The sequence below is a fragment of the Antechinus flavipes genome, chromosome 2, assembly GCF_016432865.1.
Source record: "Antechinus flavipes isolate AdamAnt ecotype Samford, QLD, Australia chromosome 2, AdamAnt_v2, whole genome shotgun sequence".
NCBI classification, from domain to species: domain Eukaryota; kingdom Metazoa; phylum Chordata; class Mammalia; order Dasyuromorphia; family Dasyuridae; genus Antechinus; species Antechinus flavipes.
Window position 1 is genome coordinate 296582361 of NC_067399.1, and position 21395 is coordinate 296603755.

General features: G+C 36.8%; 1 protein-coding gene across 1 annotated transcript in view; it reads left to right on the forward strand.

Moving 5' to 3' along the window:
* CCDC88C (coiled-coil domain containing 88C) overlaps positions 1–21395 on the forward strand; it is a 223535-nt gene that overhangs the window by 184948 nt on the left and 17192 nt on the right. The window contains exons 23-26 of the mRNA XM_051977393.1: positions 128–273; positions 5510–5599; positions 9103–9344; positions 15498–15686. Of these exons, the coding sequence (XP_051833353.1) occupies positions 128–273; positions 5510–5599; positions 9103–9344; positions 15498–15686 (667 nt within the window). The remainder of the gene's footprint in view (positions 1–127; positions 274–5509; positions 5600–9102; positions 9345–15497; positions 15687–21395) is intronic.

Consider the following 21395-nt stretch of genomic DNA (forward strand, 5'->3'; position numbering starts at 1 on the left):
CAACTGGGAGCAGAGCAAATATTAACTGTAGTCCATTACTCTTGGGTCGATATTTAATACCTGGGCCTAATGGAACTCTCCAGGCCGTGACAAATGTTTATGAGCCATCATTTGTTCTGTGTTTCAGCTGCTTTCCCGTCTCAAGGGGAACTTGGAAGAAGAGAACCATCATCTTCTGAACCAGATCCAAATTCTGAGTCAGCAAAACCAGATGCTTCTGGAGCAGAATATGGAGAACAAGGAACAGTTCCATGAGGAGCAGAAACAATACATGTATGATGGAGGCTGGGGAGTCTCCATGCATAGCATAAAGGGGCTTTGTCTCTGCGATTCTGGATGCATAAGGCAACCATACCTAAGGCAGAGAAGGAAGTCATGATAACTTACATTTATAAGAAACTTGATGTTTTGAAGATAATGAGGGAAGGTGGGGAGTAGGGTCTATACCTATGAACTCCAGGTGACTAAACTCACCTACCAGTGTGGATCAGCCCCTTTTCTGCAGTTTAGTATGTATGCACATATAATACATATTATATGTGTATGTTTGTATACACATAAAATATATGTATGTGTATATACAGAGAAAGAGAATTTGGAAGTCAAATTTTTTAAAAATGCAATTAGGAAATACTTAAAAATAATTTGTATATTATTTTAAATCTATATATTATATTTAATAATTGATTTCTATATATCAATATGTATTTATGTACATTTATTGTAAGTGTTTCTCAATTACATTAAATTTTTTTTGACATTCATTTAAAAAATTTTGAGTTTCAAATTCTCTTCACTCCCTTGAGAAGTCAAACACTATGATATTAATTATACCCTGTGAAGTCATGCAAAGCATATTTCCATATTAGTTATGTGCCACTTAAAAGAGTTGAGGAGAGGGCTGTGAGGTTAGCTGATTTTCCCAGAAATACGTCACAGGTGAGATTTGAACCAAGGTCTCCCTGGCTTTAAGAGTCATTCCTTATCTACTATACTATGCTTCCTTTTAATAATAACTTGTATGTTTATACTCTATTAAATTAGAAAACAATTTTCATGCTTTACCTCATTTGATTGTGATAGCAGCCCTGTGAAGTAAATGGTATAAATATCATTAAATGGCCCAGTGGAGAGAGTGCTGGACTTGGAGTAAAAAATTCCTTCTTCCTGAATTCTTCAGACACTTTTTGCCTCAGTTTCCTCATCTGTAAAATGAGCTGAGAAGGAAATGGCAAATCATTCCAGTATCTTTGCTAAGAAAAACTGCAAATGGGGGCATAAAGAGGTGGACACAACTGAAAAAAATGACTGAATTGTAAATAAATATATGGTTTGGTATGATCCCTAATTATGGATTAGGGAAGCAAAATTCAGGAAAGTTCAGCGACTTCCCTGTAGTCACAGGATTGTGACACTGCTGATATTAGTGACAACCAGTCCAGTGTTCATTTTGTTGCACCATTTTACTTTCGTATTGCCCAATGACTGTATAATCTCCTCACTGACCTCTGCCTCTGGACTTTTGCCGTTTGGAGATGAATCCTCTGTTTCTGGCAACTTATACAAGATGTATGACAGAGTTGTTAGTTAGCAGGTGTCTGTCATATGGTCAGGAGTCCCATCTTATTAACACACCATTAGCTTTCTGACAGCAAACTTCTTCAGGGGCCTGGCAGAATCCAAAAGTGCCCTACAGAGATCCCTCTCTTCCCAGTGTGATTTTTCTACTCATCACTGCTGTTATATATTTATCTTTATTTGCTCTACAAAAACTATAGCCTAGGTCCAATGTACTTAGGGCCATTTCTGATTTTTTTTAAAAGAGCTAAAACACTGATTGAGCTAAAAAAAATCAGCCATGCACATTGGTTTTTGCCCAGTGCTAAAAAGCATTAAACAAATCTGGCAGGCAGCTGAAAATAAATATAATAAATTCTTCCTTCCTTTCTGTTAACCTATAACAGTATTAATAGTTGGCATTTATATAATTATTTAAAATCTGTCAGGCAGCTGAAAATATAATAAATTCTTCCTTCTTTTCTGTTAACCAATAGCAATAATAATAGTTGGCATTTATATAATTATTTAAGGTTTACAATTTGCTTTACAAATATGTCATTTAATCCTCACAACAATCCTAGGAGTTATCTGCATTTATTACTCCATTGTATAGATGAGAAACTGAGAAAGAGAAGTTAAGTGACTTTCCCTGGATCACACAGGTAGTAAGTTTCTGAAGTTGGGTTTGAACTCAGGTTTTCCTGAGTGTAGGTTCGGTGCTTTATCCACTGTGCTCCCAACTTGGCTTTCTCCTTCGAGTTTGCCTCAAAATGGATTTTTGCAATTGAATTTAGAGCATATTAACAGTAGTTTCATTCATTCAGGAAATTTTTAATGACCATTATGTACAGAATATGGTTTGGCACAATGGAAGATACAGAGATGAGTTAGCAGTGGTCTCTTTTCAAGGAGTAACTATAAAAGTCCTATTTTTTATAGCATCATAGCATTTTAGAACTTTGAGGGACTTTAGAGGCCATCACTTCCAACTCCTTCATTTAATAGATGAAGAAACAGACTTGCAGCTTAGTGGGAAGCCTGTCAAAATGAGTTTATCAATACACATATTTTGGACAAGTGCTTTAGTTGTAAGATGAATTGTGTTCGTAATTTGGGAAAAGGAAATAAATCTGGTTTACATTAAAACTACAAAAGTCCATCTCTTTAAGACCACTGTTCTCCCTTTGCTGCTGAACAGACACGAATGCTATGGGTAATGAGAAGATTGTGGTGGACATGAACAAGCAGTAAGAGGTCACCAGTCATAACTTACTTGTGAGAAAGGATCATTAAAATATTACCAAGCACTTATATGACTAGAAAATGATAAAAGATATTCCCATTAAAGAGGGAGAATGAGTAACCCAGGAATTAGGCCTGGAGGGCTATGTTGGAATTTCCAAGGTATCAAAGGAACCAAAATCTCCACCATATTGTTACTGACTCCTGTGAAAGATCTCTGGAAAGTCATAGACAAGAATTTTAACAAAATGAGAAAGTGTAGTAGACGTTGCAATTTATAAAAGTGAAGTAGCTACCCACATTAGTCAAGTCATATATCTTCCAGAGATATTAAATAATTCAGAGAAGCATTTAATATAAGTACCACTGTTGTGATGCATACAGTGATGACTTATATATGTCTGGGAGAATAATATTGAGGGTTGATATTGAAACTGGATCTTGTGATTTTGATGAATGACAGTCCAGGGGGAAGGAATTGAATAAGCAAAGGTGCTGAGTGGGAAAGGACAAAGTTTTAGAATGACCAAACCAAAATCTCTCTTCATCTCATCTAGGTTGGTTTATAACATTATTTTTTTTTTATTCTTCAGTGATATTTTATTTTTCCAATTACATGGAAAGACAGTTTTCAATATTCATTTTTGTCAAATTTTGAGTTCCAAATTTTTTCTCTCTCCCTTCCCTCCCTTATCTCCCCTCCTTCAAGATAGCAAGCATTCTGATGTGGGTTATTCATGTACATTCGTTTTAAACGTTTCTATATCAGTCATTATGTGAAAGAAAAATCAGAACAAAAGGGAAAAACATGGGAGCGAAAAAAAACGGTAAAAATAGTATGCTTCAATCTGCATTCAGTCTCCATAGTTCTCTCTCTACATGCAGATGGTATTTTCCATCACAAGTCTATTGGAATTATCTTGGATCATTGCATTGCTGTAGAGAGCTATGTTTATTGTAGTTGATCATCACATAATCTTGCTGTTACTCTGTGTACAGTGTTCTGGTTCTGCTCTTTCACTCTGCATCAGTTCATGTAAATCTCTCCAGGCCTTTCTGAAATCACCCTGCTAGTCATTTCTTACAGAACAATAATATTCCATAGCATTCATATACTGCAATTTATTCATCCATTCTCCAATTAATGGGAATCCATTCAGCTTCCAATTTCTAGCCACAAACAGTTTTGCACATGTGGGTCCCTTTCCCTCCTTTAAGATCTCCTTGGGATACAGCCCAGTAGAAACACTGTTGGGTCAAAGGGTATGTACAGTTTTTATAGCCCTTTGGGCAGAGTTCCCTATTTTTCTCCTGAATGTCTGGATCAGTCTACAACTCCACCAACAATGTATTAGTGTCCCTTATGACATTATTTAGTGTCAGCAACCAGATATCTTATCAATTCTAAGAAATGATTCATGTTGGCAAAATAAACAGATCTTGGTCACTTGTTTGGGATCATTCAACAAAAAAAGGTTGTTATTAAATCAGACTTGTTTGTCTTGACATCTGTGCTAAATAAGTGATATGTTACTATGTCCTTAGAGAATAGCTGAAATAATTAGGGGAGAAATAGGGAAACTTTGTTCTTTTTAGTATTTTATTGTTCATTTCTTTTGGTCATGTCTAGCTCTTTTTGACCCCTTTTGAGATTTTCTTGGCAGACTGGAGTGGCTTGCAATTTTTTTCTCTAGCTCATTTTACAGAGGACAAAGCTGGGCAAATGGGGTTCAGTGACTTGTCTAAAGTCACACAGGTATTAAGTGTCTGAGGTTGGATATGAAATTGGGAAGATAAACATTCCTAACTCTAGGCCTGGAACTCTGACAAACCGCCTATTTCTACTATATCTACCCAATCAGATAGAGACTTTTTTGTTTCAAATTGTAAATAGTTTTTGAAGCCAGATATATCTACTGTTTGGTAATTTACATAAAACCATGATACAATTTAATATTTGAGGATATAAAAAGCCATAGATTTTTTAGAGCTAAAAGAGTAGTCCTATACATTCATTTTTAGATGAAAAAATGAAGAACCCAAGAGTCAGATGACTTGCTTCAAAGTTCACAGTTAGTACATGTGTGAGACTTTTAGTCTCTTGGCTCTCAGGAAGTTTTCAGTACTAAAAGGCACTTGACATTCCCAAAGTTTTTTTGTTAGTAAAATTCAAGGGTTGGTTTAAATAATCTCTAAAGTTCCTTTCATCTCTAAATCTTAGGATCTCATCCATGACTTTGGTTTAGTTCTACTGTGGTTCTCAGCTTGGGGGTTCTTTTAAGATTAAAACAAAAGAAATCAGTTCCAATATGCCAGTGAGGCACATCTTCAAGTGGACATAGTCAGGACTTCCATTTTATTAATTTTACTTTCTTCCAGGGTTGAGTCACTCTGAGAGCCAGATCTGTGTCATTTAATTTTTAATGTTTCCCAAGAGTCTGGTATAGTCTCATGTGTTCCAAAAGTGTATTAGGAACTCTTTATTGACTGATTAGTAGTTTTAGTCTTTTTAATTCAGATAGTTGGGGGGAAAAGATTTACTTCCTTGAATTACAGTACAGTTAAGCTGAATATCTTAATAATTCATTAAAAGTGGCTTCAGTGCTGAGACCTCGCTGAGTATTTACATTTGGTGTTCTTAGGTATCTCTGCTGATCAACTAAGTTAAATTTAATTTTGATACCTTTGTTTCTTGCTCTTTTCTCAGAGACAAACTGAATGCCTTAAGAAGACATAAAGAAAAACTAGAAGAAAAAATTATGGATCAATATAAATTCTATGATCCTGCTCCAAAGAAGTAAGTTCTGTTGAACTCTATTGAAGCTCTATTGCTATTTACCTTTTTTTAAGCTTTTAACTATAAAGGAAGGAGGCACCACGGTACAGAGAGAAGAACATTTATTTAACTCAGAAGTAGATACAGTATTACATATGCTTTGTGTATTTATCATTGGAAATATAACATTCAATGTTGTTTCTAGCCGTTGGCCCTTTAACCCTAGTCAAGTGCTTGTTAAAATATAAACTGGCTGCACCAGGATACCATTTCTGATTTGAATACAGCCCCCATTTGTAGGCCCTATTATAAAATTACAGAATCTCAGAGTTGGAGGGAATTTCAGGAGGGGTATAGGACAGTCCCTCCATGAAATAGCAGCCCTTCACCTCTGTGGAACCTCCTCAAAAGCCCATTCATTCTGTGGAACCATTCTGATGTTGAAGAAGCTTTTCCTTTTACTTAGCTATAATCTTATTTGCTATGTCTTCCATTCACTAGTTATAGTTCTGACCTCAGGCAGAGGTCATTATTAAATCTCTCTTATGGGAAAAAAAATTATGCTAGATAGTAGGGATACCAAGAGGAAAAAAAAGTTAAAAAAGCCTTCTCCCCAAGGAGCTCACATTTTACTTGGAGATGCAACATGTAAGCAGGTAAATAAAATACAGGATTATTTTAGGAGGGAGAGGGCATCAACAATTGAGTGGAGTGAGAATGGTGAGAGGTCTTAAGGTAATTGTATTCAGCTAGAAATATCCCATCCCCATGTGTTAGCCATGCTTTTCTTCTTTATCCTTTCAGCTTTTTCGTTTTTTTCTTTTCCTTTCTTCTCTTTTGTTGCCTCAGGTCTTGGTAGGAAGCTGCTAATTACCAGTCAAAGGTAAATTGGAAAGTCTGCTATAAATTTATAAAGTAAAGCAAAAGGCAGTTTGCCATGACATTAGTGAAATTAGCCATGGGGACACCCATAAAAATTAGTGAAGACGGAGGATCTTTGAAGGGCATGGGGAATTTAGCAGTAGTAAGCACAATGTTTATCTTCCTGCTATTGCCAAGTAACTGCTATGTATGCACAAATTATGGCTTGGCATCTGTAGATGAACTGTTAAAAGAGCCAGAGGAACACCTTCCCAGGCTTCAGGTCGTTAGGAAAGAACAGAGTTTTCCTTGAAAAAAATGGAAGTGTTGTTTCTTAAGGTTAAAAAAAAAACACAGGAGGATGGGGTGGATGCACACAAGGGTATCCTGACCCTTTATCACCAATCTATAAATAACATTTCCCTCTCTGAACTAATGATACTTTATATATGTAAAGTAGTTTACAAAGCATTTTGTCAAGATCCTCCCAAAAAGCGACTATGTAAGTATATTATCTCAGTTTTATAGATAAGAAAGTTCATGGTTAGAAAGGTTAACTTAATTGGTCTGTCAGTCACATGGCTAATAAATAGCACTGGGATGAACGCCATTATAAAAATAGTGGCACCTGAGGAAGGAACTTCCCAGAAAAAGAACAAGAGAAATCTTTGACTTAAGTAATAAACTTAATCATAACCCATTATAGTATTTAATAGTAGGTAGTTACCAAGTACTAAGCAAAAAATACTGAATAAATATTTAATAATTAGGAATACATATTAATAACACTTAATAATGAGGAATAAGACTCTTGCTATAATTATGGCAGACTTACTTCCTTGAGAATGCCTAGAGTGATGGTTTGGATCCTCAAATAAACATCAGGAGACAGATCATCCAGTTAGGGTCAAAAGTAGGAACTGTTAGTGGTTGTGGTTGAGTCTCTGCAGAGGGGGCCCAGGCAGCTATTGGTCTACATGATAAAAGTACCATACCTGGTACTTGGGTCAGGTATGATGGGTTCATGCAGACCAGTGATCTGGGTTCAGAAACACATCAGAGCTTTTGATGGGCTTAAAAAAGAAAGGGATTTTTTTCATCACTACAGAAGTTAGGTTATTACATATCATGTGACTTGTCCAGCTAGTAAGTGTCAGAGGCCGGATTTAAATTCAGGAAGGTGAGTTTTCCAGGCCTGGTACTATTCATTGTATCACCTAGCTGCCTGCCATTGTACAATAACTAGCTGTTATTGAGAGGCAGGTGTCTAGGACTAAGCATGTGGTATGTTAGTCACAATGCACCTGGAATGTCAGGTTCCATTCTGCATATGAACAGATCCATAGGTCCGATGACAAACTGGTGTATTCCAAAGAGAAATCCTAGATGGAACCTCAGGATTAGTGGAAGCTTTCTCCTGATTGCTTCACAAATAGGGGAACTGTAGGTATTGAGCTTGGAGAAGAGAGAACATAAGGAAGAATGACACAATATTTTAAAAATTTAAAGGAAGAGATTTCACTTGGGCCTGTTGGGTCCAAATAGAACCATGAGAAATTATAGGTGCAAATTATTGATTGGCAAAAACGTCCTCACAGATATCTAAGAGTAAAGTAACAATTGTAGCTATTATTCTCTACATGAGAACATTTCAAGTGGTAGTGATGACTGATACATTAAAAATGCTTGTCAAATTGATGACCTGTAAACTATAGGCTTGTTGTGACAGTTCATTGGGCACTTTTGGTGGTATTCTGTTAGCTTTGTTTTAAATTTTGGTCTCATAGACTTCAGAGATGCCAGATGGATGGAATTAACTATTTTTAAGACATCTCCTCAGGTCACAAACCTTTCAGTTTGTGAAAGTTGGTCCCTGAGGAACACAGTCTGCTAAGGAAAGGAAGAGAGAAATTTTAGATCTTAACCTGTACCTGATTCCTGAAATACCCTCATCGAAGGGAATTTGACCATTAGAGCAGGAAATAGCATTCTAAATTAATCATCTTGTCTGGACTCTCCATTTTATCTATCTTTCTGAGTCCTTTTTTAGAGTTTTGAGGGAGCTAAACAAACAAGCAGAAAGCTATTTAAAAGTCAAAAGCATGGGGCACATAGCAATGATTCCTCTTTGGGATATATGTTTTTAAGGAGGAATCCTATAATTTGATTATCTAATAAAATCTCTTAATTTTACAGATGAGGCATCCAAAAAAGAAGTATACAATTCCAGTGACTTAGGTCTTCTTATTCCAAGTTGAATCCTTCTTCCACATTTCCATGATGAAATCAGCTTTCAGTTAGCCACAAGCTTATTATCAGTCTGTAAATTATTATTGTTTTTGCTGCTGTTGTTATTATTTTCAGATTAACTTCCATTTCATTCAGTATTCTAGATCATAGTCTCTTTAGGAAATACCATTTATTCTACAGTTACAGCATGGCATCCCTCTCCTAACTCCCTCTCTTTTATACCAGAAGGGCATTCGGGTTTTAATAATGTCACTCACTGTACCACCCGTAATCCTGTGCCTGGCTTGACTCCTGGCATCTCGAGGGACTAACCCAGCCCCCAGATTGGTATTTGAAGGGTTGAGCAGCCTCAAGAAACAGAATTTCCAAGTGTATCTTATGGTAGTATCTTCTGGAAATCTCTTCCCAAATAGAAAAAACCACTGGATTGGAGCCAAAGCCTTAGTGAAACTCATCAAACCAAAGAAAGAGGGTTCAAGAGAACGCGCCAAATCAACTGCTGAGAGCCCTCCCTGGCAGCTGGACTCCACAGATCCGGCTTCTCCATCTGCTTCCCAGCATCTCCGATTGCAGCAGGAAACCCCAGATAATATTGCTGCTGCAGGCTCCAACAGCCAGGAGGAGAGAGATGCTCACAATGGATCTGGGGGGAAAGGTAGGGCTGACTGACCCCATGGGTAACGTAGGTAACCAGCTAAATGATTGATAAGGAGAGAGAGCGTGTGTGTACGTATGCACACTTCCAAGTCAAGTAGGCATTCTATGATAGACAGGTTGTTTCCCAAATTACAAAATATAAGCATCTATCAGTTGGTCCTAAAATTCCGTCGTGTTCTAATAACTTTCATCATAGAGCTAGAAGCATTACTTATCAGATAGGGAGTTTTGAATATTTACAACTTCTGTGCTGTCATCCTAGCTGGTGCATTAGAGAAAAAGTACATCTATGTATGTTTTTAGTATATCTGTGATGAAATATTTCTTTGTAAAGAAATAACACATCTTCACATAGCCTGTAGGAACCCTCAGGATCTGCACAGAATTCTTGGGCAGTTTTAAGTTTTAATAACTTTACTGGCAAGTGTTACTGAAGCAATATATAAATAATAGTTCCCTCTCTGTACTAATGATACTTCATATTTGTAAAGCAGTTTACAAAGCATTTTGTCAAGATTCTCCCAAGAAAAGACTATGTAATTTATTATCCCAATTTTATAGATAAGAAAGTTCATGGTTAGAAAGGTTAATAACTTAATTGGTTCATCAGTCACATGGCTAATAAATGGCACTGGGATGAACATCATTATAAAAATGGTGGTGCCATTATAAAAATCCTCCACTCCCTAACAGCCAAATCTTACCAATGCAAATCCATCATTCCTTTCTATATGACGTGTTTTCTCTCTATTTTAATTTTTTCTTGTTGTTGAGGGGGAATTCAGTTTCACTTGCAAAACAAATTTCCATATTACCTATGCTTCCTTCCAAAAAAAACAGTCAAAGAAAAACATCTCAATGTGTAGTCTTGAGACTACCAGATCTCTATCTGGAAGTGTTCTATCATGAGTCTTTTGGAATTGTGCTAAGGTGTGCAAATCAGAAATACCAGGTCTTTCCAAATAGTTTACCTTTATAATGTTGCTGTTATTATAAATTGTTGTGTTCTGCTCATTACACTTTGCATAGATTCATAAAAATCTTTCCCAGTTTTCCTACAACCATCTTTTCCAGTACAACTAACATCATAAGAGTATTCCATCACATTCATAAGCCATAATTTGTTTGGCCATTCACAGCTTGATGGGCATTCCCTCAGTCTCATATTCTTTCAAGTGGTAAATTATTTAGCTAATTTACAAATGCATCTAGCTATTGCCATTAGATGCATATTTTCAGATATAGAAACAGCAATACATACATATCTATGCCTAAATAATATTTAGTGTCTATATTTGGAGGTAGGGAATCTTATATAGTCTGCCTCTGGCTCTGACATTAACTTGTTTTGTAACTTGAGGCAAGGTACTTTCTTCCTTTGTGAAATGAGGAGTTTAGATAAGCTGGTCTTAAAGGACACATCTACCTCTACATTAAGTAATTTACCTATATTTATATTGCTAGTATATGTCAAAGGCGAGACTCAAACTCACATTGTTCTAACTCTGAAGATAGTTCTCTATCTACAATGACCTGGACTTGCTAGTCTTTTTAGGATAATTAGACTTTTTAGACTTTTAAAAAATTAACTTGACTTTTTGATACCCAAACATTTTTGTTTCTTGATATGTGTTATATAGCACTATAAGTGGGCGGTTTGGTGCAGTGGATAGAGTGCTGCACCAGGAAGACCTAGTCTCAGCCACATACTAGCTGTGTTACCTCAGTTTTCTCATCTGTAAAATAAAATGGAAAAGGAAATGGCAAAGTGCTCCATTATCTTTGCCAAGAATACCCCAATTGGGATCATGAAGAGTCAGACATGACTGAATACCAGCAGCAACAGCATGGGATGGAGAACTGGAAGAAACCTTAGAAATCATCTATTTAGTCAAATTTCCTCATTTTATACATGAAGGAGACTCAAGCCCAAAGATAATAAATAATCGTAACTAGCATTTATGCAGTGCTTTGGGTTTGCTAAGTGATCTGCATGTTTATCATTTAATTCTCACAACAATCTTGTAAGGAGATACTGTTATCATCTCCCTTTTTGGTTGTCTTTCACTATGTTGGAGGCAAGTTTCAATGTGTTCAACTGTGGCTGATCAAATCAGTACAAACTTGGGATGCTCTATCACAGGTTGGGTACAAATAATCTGTGTAGACATTTGGAATAGAGGAGTCTCTAAATTTGTACATCTCATATTTCTTTTGAGCTACTAATACCATCCCTATTCCCATTTTATAGATAAGAAAACTGAGTTTGAGAGAGTGTGACTTGCCCAAATTTACCCAGCTAATGAGTGTGTAGGGCAGGATTCACACTCAGATTATCCCAACTCTCTACTATACTCCTTAGCTACTTCTAGAGCTAGATAGAATTTATCTAGTCCAACCACTTTACAGATGAAAAAATAGAACAAGAGACAATTAAGTGATTTTGATCAAGATCACACATATATTAAGTAGCAGAACAGAGCTTCTAACCCAGGCCCTCTGTAACTCCAAATCCAATCTTTTTTCCTCTATTCCAATTTGGTATTTATTGGAATTTGACTTCATCAATTATGATGAATTATATGAGCCTAAATCAGTAGAGAAAATTGCAGAAATTAAATCTCCACTCTAATGCATCTTGGTAAACTTACCTATGTGTGAGCAGGTTATTTACACACACACACACACACACACACACACACACACACACACATACACACATAAAATGGGGACCTAGATCATTGTTTCCCTCTTCAACTTGCATTACATACTTGTAAAATGCCTAAATTTGATACTGTAGGCTCATTTGCCTTCTGCTACCTTCCGATGGCTCAAAGCATCTCAAAACATGGATCAGGGAATCGGGGAAAAGGATTGATTAGAAGAGAAGAATTTGATACAAAGAAATAGGAATCTGGATTGTGTTTTGTTTTTAAGATTATATAGATTTTAAGAAGTAAAGAACTTTGTTTTATATCATTAATTCTGCAGGCCAGTAAAAATTGCTATGGGCCAGTGTCCATGGTTTTAAAATTTTAGATTAAACCTGATACAATTTAAAAAGAAAAAAAAAAGAAAGAAAAATTCTACAAAATCTCTAAATAACCCTATGGATGTAACCAGTATTCTGCCTGGTGTCTTTACAAGTCTGTGAAATGAAATATCACCAGCAGATGGCACTATAGGTGAACAAATAACAGCACAGAATGAGAAAAAAATCTAAACCATTAAAATTGTTTGGAGGAATGAAAAAAAAGTATAATCCATGGTGATGGTTAATTTCAGGTTAGTTCCTTGAAGTTCAAAGACAGAGTCTTAGTGCAGTTTAAAACTATTAAAAACTTATATCTGATTCATCAAAACATTTGGGTAAAAATAATCATTTCTTAAAATCCAGAAATAAATAGTTGAATGGAGGGGAACTAGAGTAGAAAAAGAAATTATAGCAATGTAGAGTTTGTGAGGTTCTTTGGTAGGGTAACCTGGTAAAAAGCAAATTAGAATTCAGACTATAGAGATGTTGTCTTAGAAAATCAAAGAAAATTGTAGTATGTGCTTTTGAATTAAATTAAATTTTTTTATTTAAATTTATTAGATTAAAAATTATGTCACTTGTTTGGAAGACCCAAGAATTATGTATTATCAAGATATCCAATTAGGAAAAGAGGCCTTAGGAATTTGTATTTGCAGTTTTTTCTGAAATAGCAACTATAGAATTCTGTATTCTGTGCGCTAAATTCATGACTCCCTTCTATATAATAGCTAAAAGTGTTACATTTAAATATACTTCAGATTGTCTCTCCCATGTTCGGGGTATAATTCTCCACCAGTGTTGTATGGATGGATGAAATTTTGGCTTGAAGATATTTGCCATGATCGACAAGTTTGATCCCAGTTCTAATTGGTGTCTGAGTATAGTGCATGACTTTTCTAATCATATCAGTCAATCATCATTCATTAAATGCCTTAAATGTGTCAGTCACTATGTTATATCCCTTTCAAGTTTTATGAGGTAATGTTGGGATCTTAAATCTGTTGAGATAATTTTGTTTTCATTTCTGCCATTTCTGTACATTTCATTTATTTTGTTTTCTTCTTTTTGGACTACCCGGGTGATGATAATTTAGCAGCACCACGCAAAAAGAGTCCCTTCTTGAGAAGCAAAAGCAAGGACAAAGAAAAGTCTCCAACAGCTCTCTCTAAACGCCTGCGATTCTGGTCTTCCTCCGACATCCCACCCTCTCCTAACGAATCTCTCTCTTTCTCGGCCATTGGAGATTTCTAATACCACCTTTTCTTTTATCATCTTTCTTCATCACGTACCTTCATTCATCTCTGGAGTTCCAAAACAAAAACAGTAGTATAAATGCTAAGTGACCAGCAGCGGGCATGAGTGACCCTCCCTTCCCTCTTGATACCATTGCTATACCATTGCTCCAAACACAAACCCAAGCCAAGTTTTAAACTAACCAATATGGATTGTAATATCAAAGTAGAAGATGAGTTCTTACACCTGCTGGATTGTTTCTTCAGTGCAATAGTTTAGGGGAACCTCCTGGTATATACAGCACATGTATGTATCTCTTGGACCAGGGCTCCATAGTAAGTGAGCAAAGTTGTATGTGCTTTCAAGTCTCCCTTGTCGTTGCAGGCTTATTTCATGTCCGGCTGTAAATTGGCATTGGTCAGCTATTGCTACAGTTCCTAAAATGTAATGCTTTCCATAAAGTGGGATTAAAAACCCCTTATCTCTTGTGCAACTGAGTTTTAAATACCTTTTTCCTGTTACTGTGTCATAGTATCCTAACAAATATGACCACCTGTTACATGCTACTGTTATTAAAGGCTCAATTCCAATGTCTCTATGTTCCATGTTTGTTTTAAGAGATCTGCTGCTCCTTTTATGTATTTGAAAAATTGGATCAGTCTGTCCTAGGACAGACTCCAACTTAGGACAGAGAGAGCTCTGTATCTACAAAAATTGTATATGTAAAAATAGCTATAGACAACACCGTAACTACCAGGAAAAGGAAGAAACAGCCGGTCAGCACAAGCCTTTAGATAGAGCGCAGCTGCTGTTTTACTCTTTCTTTCTGTCTTTCTGGCATGTTTTCTAAGACCATATCTCTATCCTTCATGCTAACTGCTCATTTCATCTCATCTCTGCCCTCCCTCCCATTTGGTCCTTTTAAAACTTAACTCCTACATAATTTGTGCAGATTCATTTCACCAAACTTGAATCTTGCTTCTCATCAAGGTTACCTTCCAAAACACAAAAGGACCATTTAAATGATTGGCGCATTGAGCCCAATTCTCTGATTTCTAAGAAATTAGGGGAAGGTCAAGTTCATGAAGAAATAACTTTGGATTGTAGGTAGAAGGACAGTTGACTAAAAAAAGGAATATAATACTTTGGTCATCAAAATGAAACATTTTTAGAATGTTGTTGATTTGGTTTTATTTTTCATTTATACTAATGTCAGGAAAATGTGGCTGTTGGGCAGACTTGTACTTTGTGATATAAAAATGCCATTCACCCTTTTCCCTTTTTACATATCCAAGAAAAAATAGTTTTTTTTTTTCTTTTGGGATAAAGAATATGCGTTCACATTTTTCCACTTTAAAAAAATCATGAGATTTTTTTCATGATTATGAATAACATTAAGTATAATAGAAAAATCATACAACACAGTCCAATTTCCTGAGCTACTTAGAGTTCTAGTATAAGTTGTTTTTTTTTTTTTTTTGTAATTTTATCTCAGAAGATACTTTTTTAAAGATGTTTTCAAAATGTGGGTAAGCTGTTAAGAGTTTGCCCCCTCACTAATCTTTAAGGACTTATCTTCCTTTCTGTTTCTTTTCTTTGATACTTCCTTTATTTTTCCTTTCTCACTCTTTGGATTGTTCCTGATGTGACAAGGAAGAGTCCGTTTTAAAGCAGGCCCCAAGAGGCCTTAAATGGAATCGTTTTTTGAAATAGGTTGTTCAGGGGGGTAGAGGGGCTGATGAATAGTTTGCCCATCAAGCTGCTTGTTTGTGCGGTTCTGTGTGTGTCCTTCCTCCCCCAGCTTCTTGGTCTTCGTGATCGATATCCTGGGAGGAATCTTTTAACACTTAATTTTTCTTCCCTCCTCTGCTGTTTGCGCCTTAGTTCCCAGTGATCTGAAGCAGAAACGAGGCTCCTCTCACGGAAGCAGCAGTGACCACTTTGAGGCTTCTACAGACTCCGTGCTCAAGCACTGGCACACAGAGCTGGGCTCAAGGGCTCACTCCACCTCGGCCATCCACTTAACCCCTTCTAGCTCGACCCCCATCGCCAGGCACACAGGCCTGCCCAAAGGTAAGTGGGAGAGAGCCGCCATCCCTGTCACTGTCATTTATCCATATTCTTGGGCTAGATCTCAAGACATTGACCTTGATCTCACGTTTAACCAATCCTTGAAAATGGCATTTTGCATTCTGATTTCTAATACGTATGGTGGAAAAATGTATTCCATTTCCATAAAAACTCTATATAATAAATAAATTATGGGAAGCAGGTAGCCTATGATTCCCTTAAGCTATCATATTTGCTTATATACAATAATCCGGACATTTATCAGTTGCTTCCTATATATATACATGTCATTCACAGTTCTGGACTTGCCAGGACAAAAGTGAAATGGTTCCTGCCCTCAAGGAACTTAGTTTCTACAAAAGAGACGATACCAAAATAAGCATATACATAGTGAATAAAAAGTAATTTTGGGAGGGAGCGGGGACAATCCATCTCCAAGTATTTATTAAGTACCTACAATGTGCTAAGCAATATGCTGTAAATATAGGTAGAGGCAGGTAGATGATGCAGTGTATATAGTGCAGAACCTGAAGTCAGAAAGACTCATCCTGAGTTCAAATCTGGCCTCAGATACGTACTAGCTGTGTGACCCTGGGCAAGTCACTTATTCCTGTTTGCTTCAGTTTCCTCAGCTGTAAAACAAGGTGAAGAAGGACTTGGCATATCATTCCAGTATCTTTTTTAATAGTATTTTATTTTTCCAAACACATCTTTCCAAATTTCAACATTCATTTTTGTAAAACTCTGTGTTCTAAATTTTTTTCCTTACCTACCCCCTCCTCAAGACAGCAAGCAATCTGATATAGGTTAAATATATGCCATCCTTTAAAATATATTTCCATATTTGTTATACTGTGCAGGAAAAATGAGTCCAAAGGGAAAAAATATGAGAAAGAAAAAAACAAAAAGGTGAAAACATACTATGTTTTGATCCATAGTCAGTCTCCATAGTCCTCTCTCTGCATGAAATTGACATTTTCTATCCTGAATCTCTTGAAACTACCTTAAATCACTTCATTGTTGAGAAAACCCAGATCACAGATGATTATCACATAGTCTTGTTGTTTCTGTGTATAATGATCTGCTCATTTCACTTAGCATCAGTTCATGTAGGTCTCTCCAGGACTCTCTGAAATCAGCCTGCTCGTTATTTCTCAGAGAAAAATAATAGTCCATTATCTTCATATACAGTAACTTATTCAGCCATTCCCCATTTGATGGGCAGCCACTCAGTTTCTAATTCCTTGCAGTACAAAAAAGAGCTGTTACAAACATTTTTGCACATGGGTTTTTTTTCCCCTTTTTTGTGATCTCTTTGGGATACAGACCCAGTAATGAGACTACTGGATCAAAGTGTTTTCAGTTTTGTAGCCCTTTGAGCATAAAACCATTCCAATAACTTTGTCAAGAAAACCCCAAATGGAGGTTACTCATGAAGAGTAAGACATGGCTGAAGTGGCTGAACAACAAATACAAGTGCAAAGATCAATGAAACAGTCCTCATCCATTGACAAACAAGATAATTTCAGGTAAACTGTTAGCAGTTTACTCAGAATTACCTAGCTTGTTGGCAAATAGGAAATTCTCCAAGTGATAAGGAGGTTGAAATGATTACATAATTTAATTCCCAATGGGAAAATGTGACAGCACAAAGTATTTGAATATTGGAAATAATATGTGAATGTTCTTGGTATAGGATCAAGAGATAGATAAAAAGGCCTTTGGGTTCTTCACCTTTTTTGTGCCATTTTTTTTGCCCTTCTTGGAATAATGTTTTTTTTAAATAACTTTTTATTGACAGAACCCATGCTAGGGTAGTTTTTTACAACATTATCCCTTGCACTCACTTCTGTTCCGATTTTTCCCCTCCCTCCCTTCACCCCCTCCCCCATATGGCAAGCAGTCTTTTACATGTTAAATAGGTTACCATATATCCTAGATACAATATATGTGTGCAGAATCTAACAGTTCTCTTGTTGCACAGGGAGAATTGGATTCAGAAAGTAAAAATAACCCGGGAAGAAAAACAAAAATGCAAGCAGTTTATATTCATCTCCCAGTGTCCTTTCTTTGGGTGTAGCTGCTTCTGTCCATCCTTGATCAATTGAAACTGAATTAGCTCTCTTTATTGAAGAGATCCACTTCCATCAGAATACATCCTCAAACAGTATCGTTGTTGAGGTATATAATGATCTCCTGGTTCTGCTCATTTCACTTAGCATCAGGTCATGTAAGTCTCGCCAGTCCTCTCTGTATTCATCCTGCTGGTCATTTCTTACAGAACAATAATCAGAATAATGTTTTTAAATAATTAAAGGAAATGCTAAATTTCTGTTTGAAGTTAGTGAAAATTAAAAAAAAAATTAACCCACCTTGTTTACAGTCGCCCTGCCTAGAATTTCTTCATGGATCCCAAGTAAAGAAGCCCTGATGTGGACATTTTCAATATGAGAAAACTGAGGCCCAAAGTGAGGAAATTATATCTCTAAGGCCATTTACCTTTAGGCCAGATACCTAAGGCATCTAATAAATGTTTATTGAATTAACATGATTATAAGTTATTTTTTGCTTAATCATTTCAGTCATGTCTCATTCTTCAGGCCTCCACCTTGGAGTTTTTTGGAATAACTTGGCATTTCCTTCCTCAACTCATTTTACAGATGAGGAAACTGAGGCAAACCTAGTGGAGTCAGGAAAATTTGAGTTCAAATCCAGCCTTAGACTGGTTTTCTATCCACTGCACCTATCTAGGGATCCCTTGATTGTAGATAGTAAATGAAAAGTATAATATTTGAACCTTTGTCCTCTTTCTGTGAAATATCACTGAGTTAAACATTTGTAACCCAGTATATCGATGTCTACTTTTGGGGAGGAACAACAACTTTCAAAATCCTAATTCCTCTCAGGACCAGGGACTATTTCAGAGAATAATTTGCCTTGGAATCCTTTTCTTCTTGATATATCTTCTTCAAGGTTCATTTTTCTAGGCTGATCTACCACCTAATTATTTCAACTAGAAGCCAGTTGAAACTCTAGCTAATGGCTTCCCCCCCCACCCCCATCTTAGGGCCAGGCCTGATCGTTGTCATTTATCAAGTCCTATGCACAAGATATTGGTGGGATGTTGAAGTTATTTCTGCTCTTGTTACTATACTACAGCCAGTTTTTGATACAGCTAAAACTCGTCCTATTTGTTTCCCTATTTGATTCTGTAAGTAGCTTGTCTTTAAGTATCCAGAGCACATTATATGTGCATGTACTTAGAATTTTTGCTAGTATGGAAGGCAAAATTTTGCTTTTGTAAGGGAAAATCATGAATTTTTGCCAAATTAGAATTGGACTGGGCCCCAGCAGGTTTTAAGAAGAGGACATTTCCCCATCTTTCCCAAACAAAATGGGAATTAATTTACAACATTTCATTTCCTGATGGTTCTTTGCTATTATGAGCTAATCTTAGAGAGTTTAGTTTACTAAGCAGTTTCTGTCTCCCCTGGCTCAGAGCATTTCCCTTACCTTATTGTTGCTTATCCTTCATTTTGGAAGAGGACCGTGACATCAGGGAGGTGATACCCTGTCATGCAAGTTGGGTGTGGATTTAGGTGAAGGAGGGCTGGGCAAGGTCACCTGACTCACTTTTCCCTCCAGAGCCGCATGGTCCAGGAGCCAGATACAGATCAGGATGATTGGAGATGGCCCTGGATACAGTGGGAGACTGAGACCACATGTGCCATTCAGTTGATTAAGGCTGGGTAGCAGTTGAGGCAAAAAAATCTCCTCTTTCACCTAGTCCAAAAAAAAAAACCAATAAATGAATATATAAATCCAGAAGGGAAAGATCCTCAGGGTTTCTGACCAGAGCAGAAAGGATTGTTATTTATATTCAATCTGAGTCAATCAGGAATCAAATAGTGACCAAATGGGGCTTGGCCTAGGACCTGTTGGTGGCCAATTACAATCAGATTGGTTTTGGTTCAAGGCCTGGGCTTTAAAAGAGAAATCTATCCATCAAACCCCAAGATATTTTGGAAGGGTTCAAAGGTGTGAAAGAGAACAAAATTGCTTTTAAGAGCATCTGTATGATATCTTATGTGAACAGAGGAAGGGAAGAGAGGAAGGAAGGGAAGGAGGGAAGAAGAAAAGAAAGAGAGGAAGGGAGGAAGGAAAGAAGAAAGGAATGAAGGAAGGAGGGAAGAAGGAATGGAAGGAAGGACTGAAAGAAGGAAAGGAGAAAGGAAAGACGGAGGAAGGGAGAAAGTAAAAAAGGAAAGGAAGGAGGAAGGAAGGAAAGGAGGAATGAAGGTAGAGAAGGAGTCTTCCAGTTGGCCACTTCTTTCTCTTATCTTGTTCTTTATGGAGCAACAACATTTCTGTGATACTATCAGATAATGGTAATTCAGTAAACATTTTTAAGTGCTTACCATGTGTAGTATGTGGATATAAACAGATAAAAAAAATAATCTCTATCCTCAAGGATAATCTAATGTGGTAAGACAACATGCAAACAAATATATACAAAGCAAGCTACTTACAGAATAAATAGGAAATAGTTAAAAAGAGGGAAAGAAAAGGGACTAAGAAGGATTAAGAAAGGCATCTTATAGAAGAATTTTATTGGAACTTAAGGAAGCCAGGAACAGAGAAGGGAAAGTATTTCAAGCATAGGAGATAGCCAGAGAAAATTCCAGGAACTAAGAGATCACGAGTGTCTTGTTCATGGAAAAGCCAGAAGGCCAGTGACACTGGATTAAAGAATGTATGTAAGAAAACTGGAAAAGTAGGAGGGTGCTCGGTCATCAAGGGCTTTAAATGCCAAATAGAGCATTTTGCATTTGCTTCCGGAGGTAAGGGGGCTCACTGGAGTTTATTGAGTAGGAGTTAACATGATCAGACCTTAATTTTAGGGAAAACACTTTAATTGCTGGAGGATGATTTAAAGTAGGGAGAACTTGGGACAGGTGGTCCCATCAGCAGGTTCTTGCAATCATCAGAGCTTGAGGGGATGGGGGCCTGCCCTAAAGTGGCGGCAATGTCAGAACCAAGAAGGAGGCGTATTCAAGAGATTAGAGGGGTGAAATCATCAGGCCCTGGCAATATCTTGGATATGGGGCAGTGAGAGAGAACGAGGAATTCAGAATAATTCCTAGTTTATAACCTGAAGAAATGGGAGGAGGATGCTGTCCTTAAGGGAGGAGAGAGTGGGAGAAGATAATTTGTTCTGATTTGGACATAATGAATTTAAGGTGTCTGTTGGACATCTAGTTTGAGATGTCTAAAAAACAATTGGAGATGCAAGATTGGAAATCAGTAGAGATTTGGGCAGGGTGTAGGTAGTTTTGAGAATCATCTCCATGGAGATGTTATTAAATCCATGGGAGCGGATGAGGTCACCAAGTAAAATGTCATATAGAGAGAAGAGAAGCTAGCAATAATAACAATAATAATAATACCATCTAGCAATTATTTAATGTTTTAAAGTTTACAATGTGCTTTAACATGTTATCTTATTGGATAAATGAGAAATATTCCATTCCCCCCCCATCTTCCATTGTTTGGGAGTCCATTATAGAGGGCAGATAATTACAGACAGAAGCTATAACTACACAGTCCCATTTTACTTGGTACAAATATTTCATTTTATCCTCAGGACAACCCTCAGAAGCAGACACTATTATTATCCTCATTTTAAAATGGGGAAACTGAGGGAAACAGGGT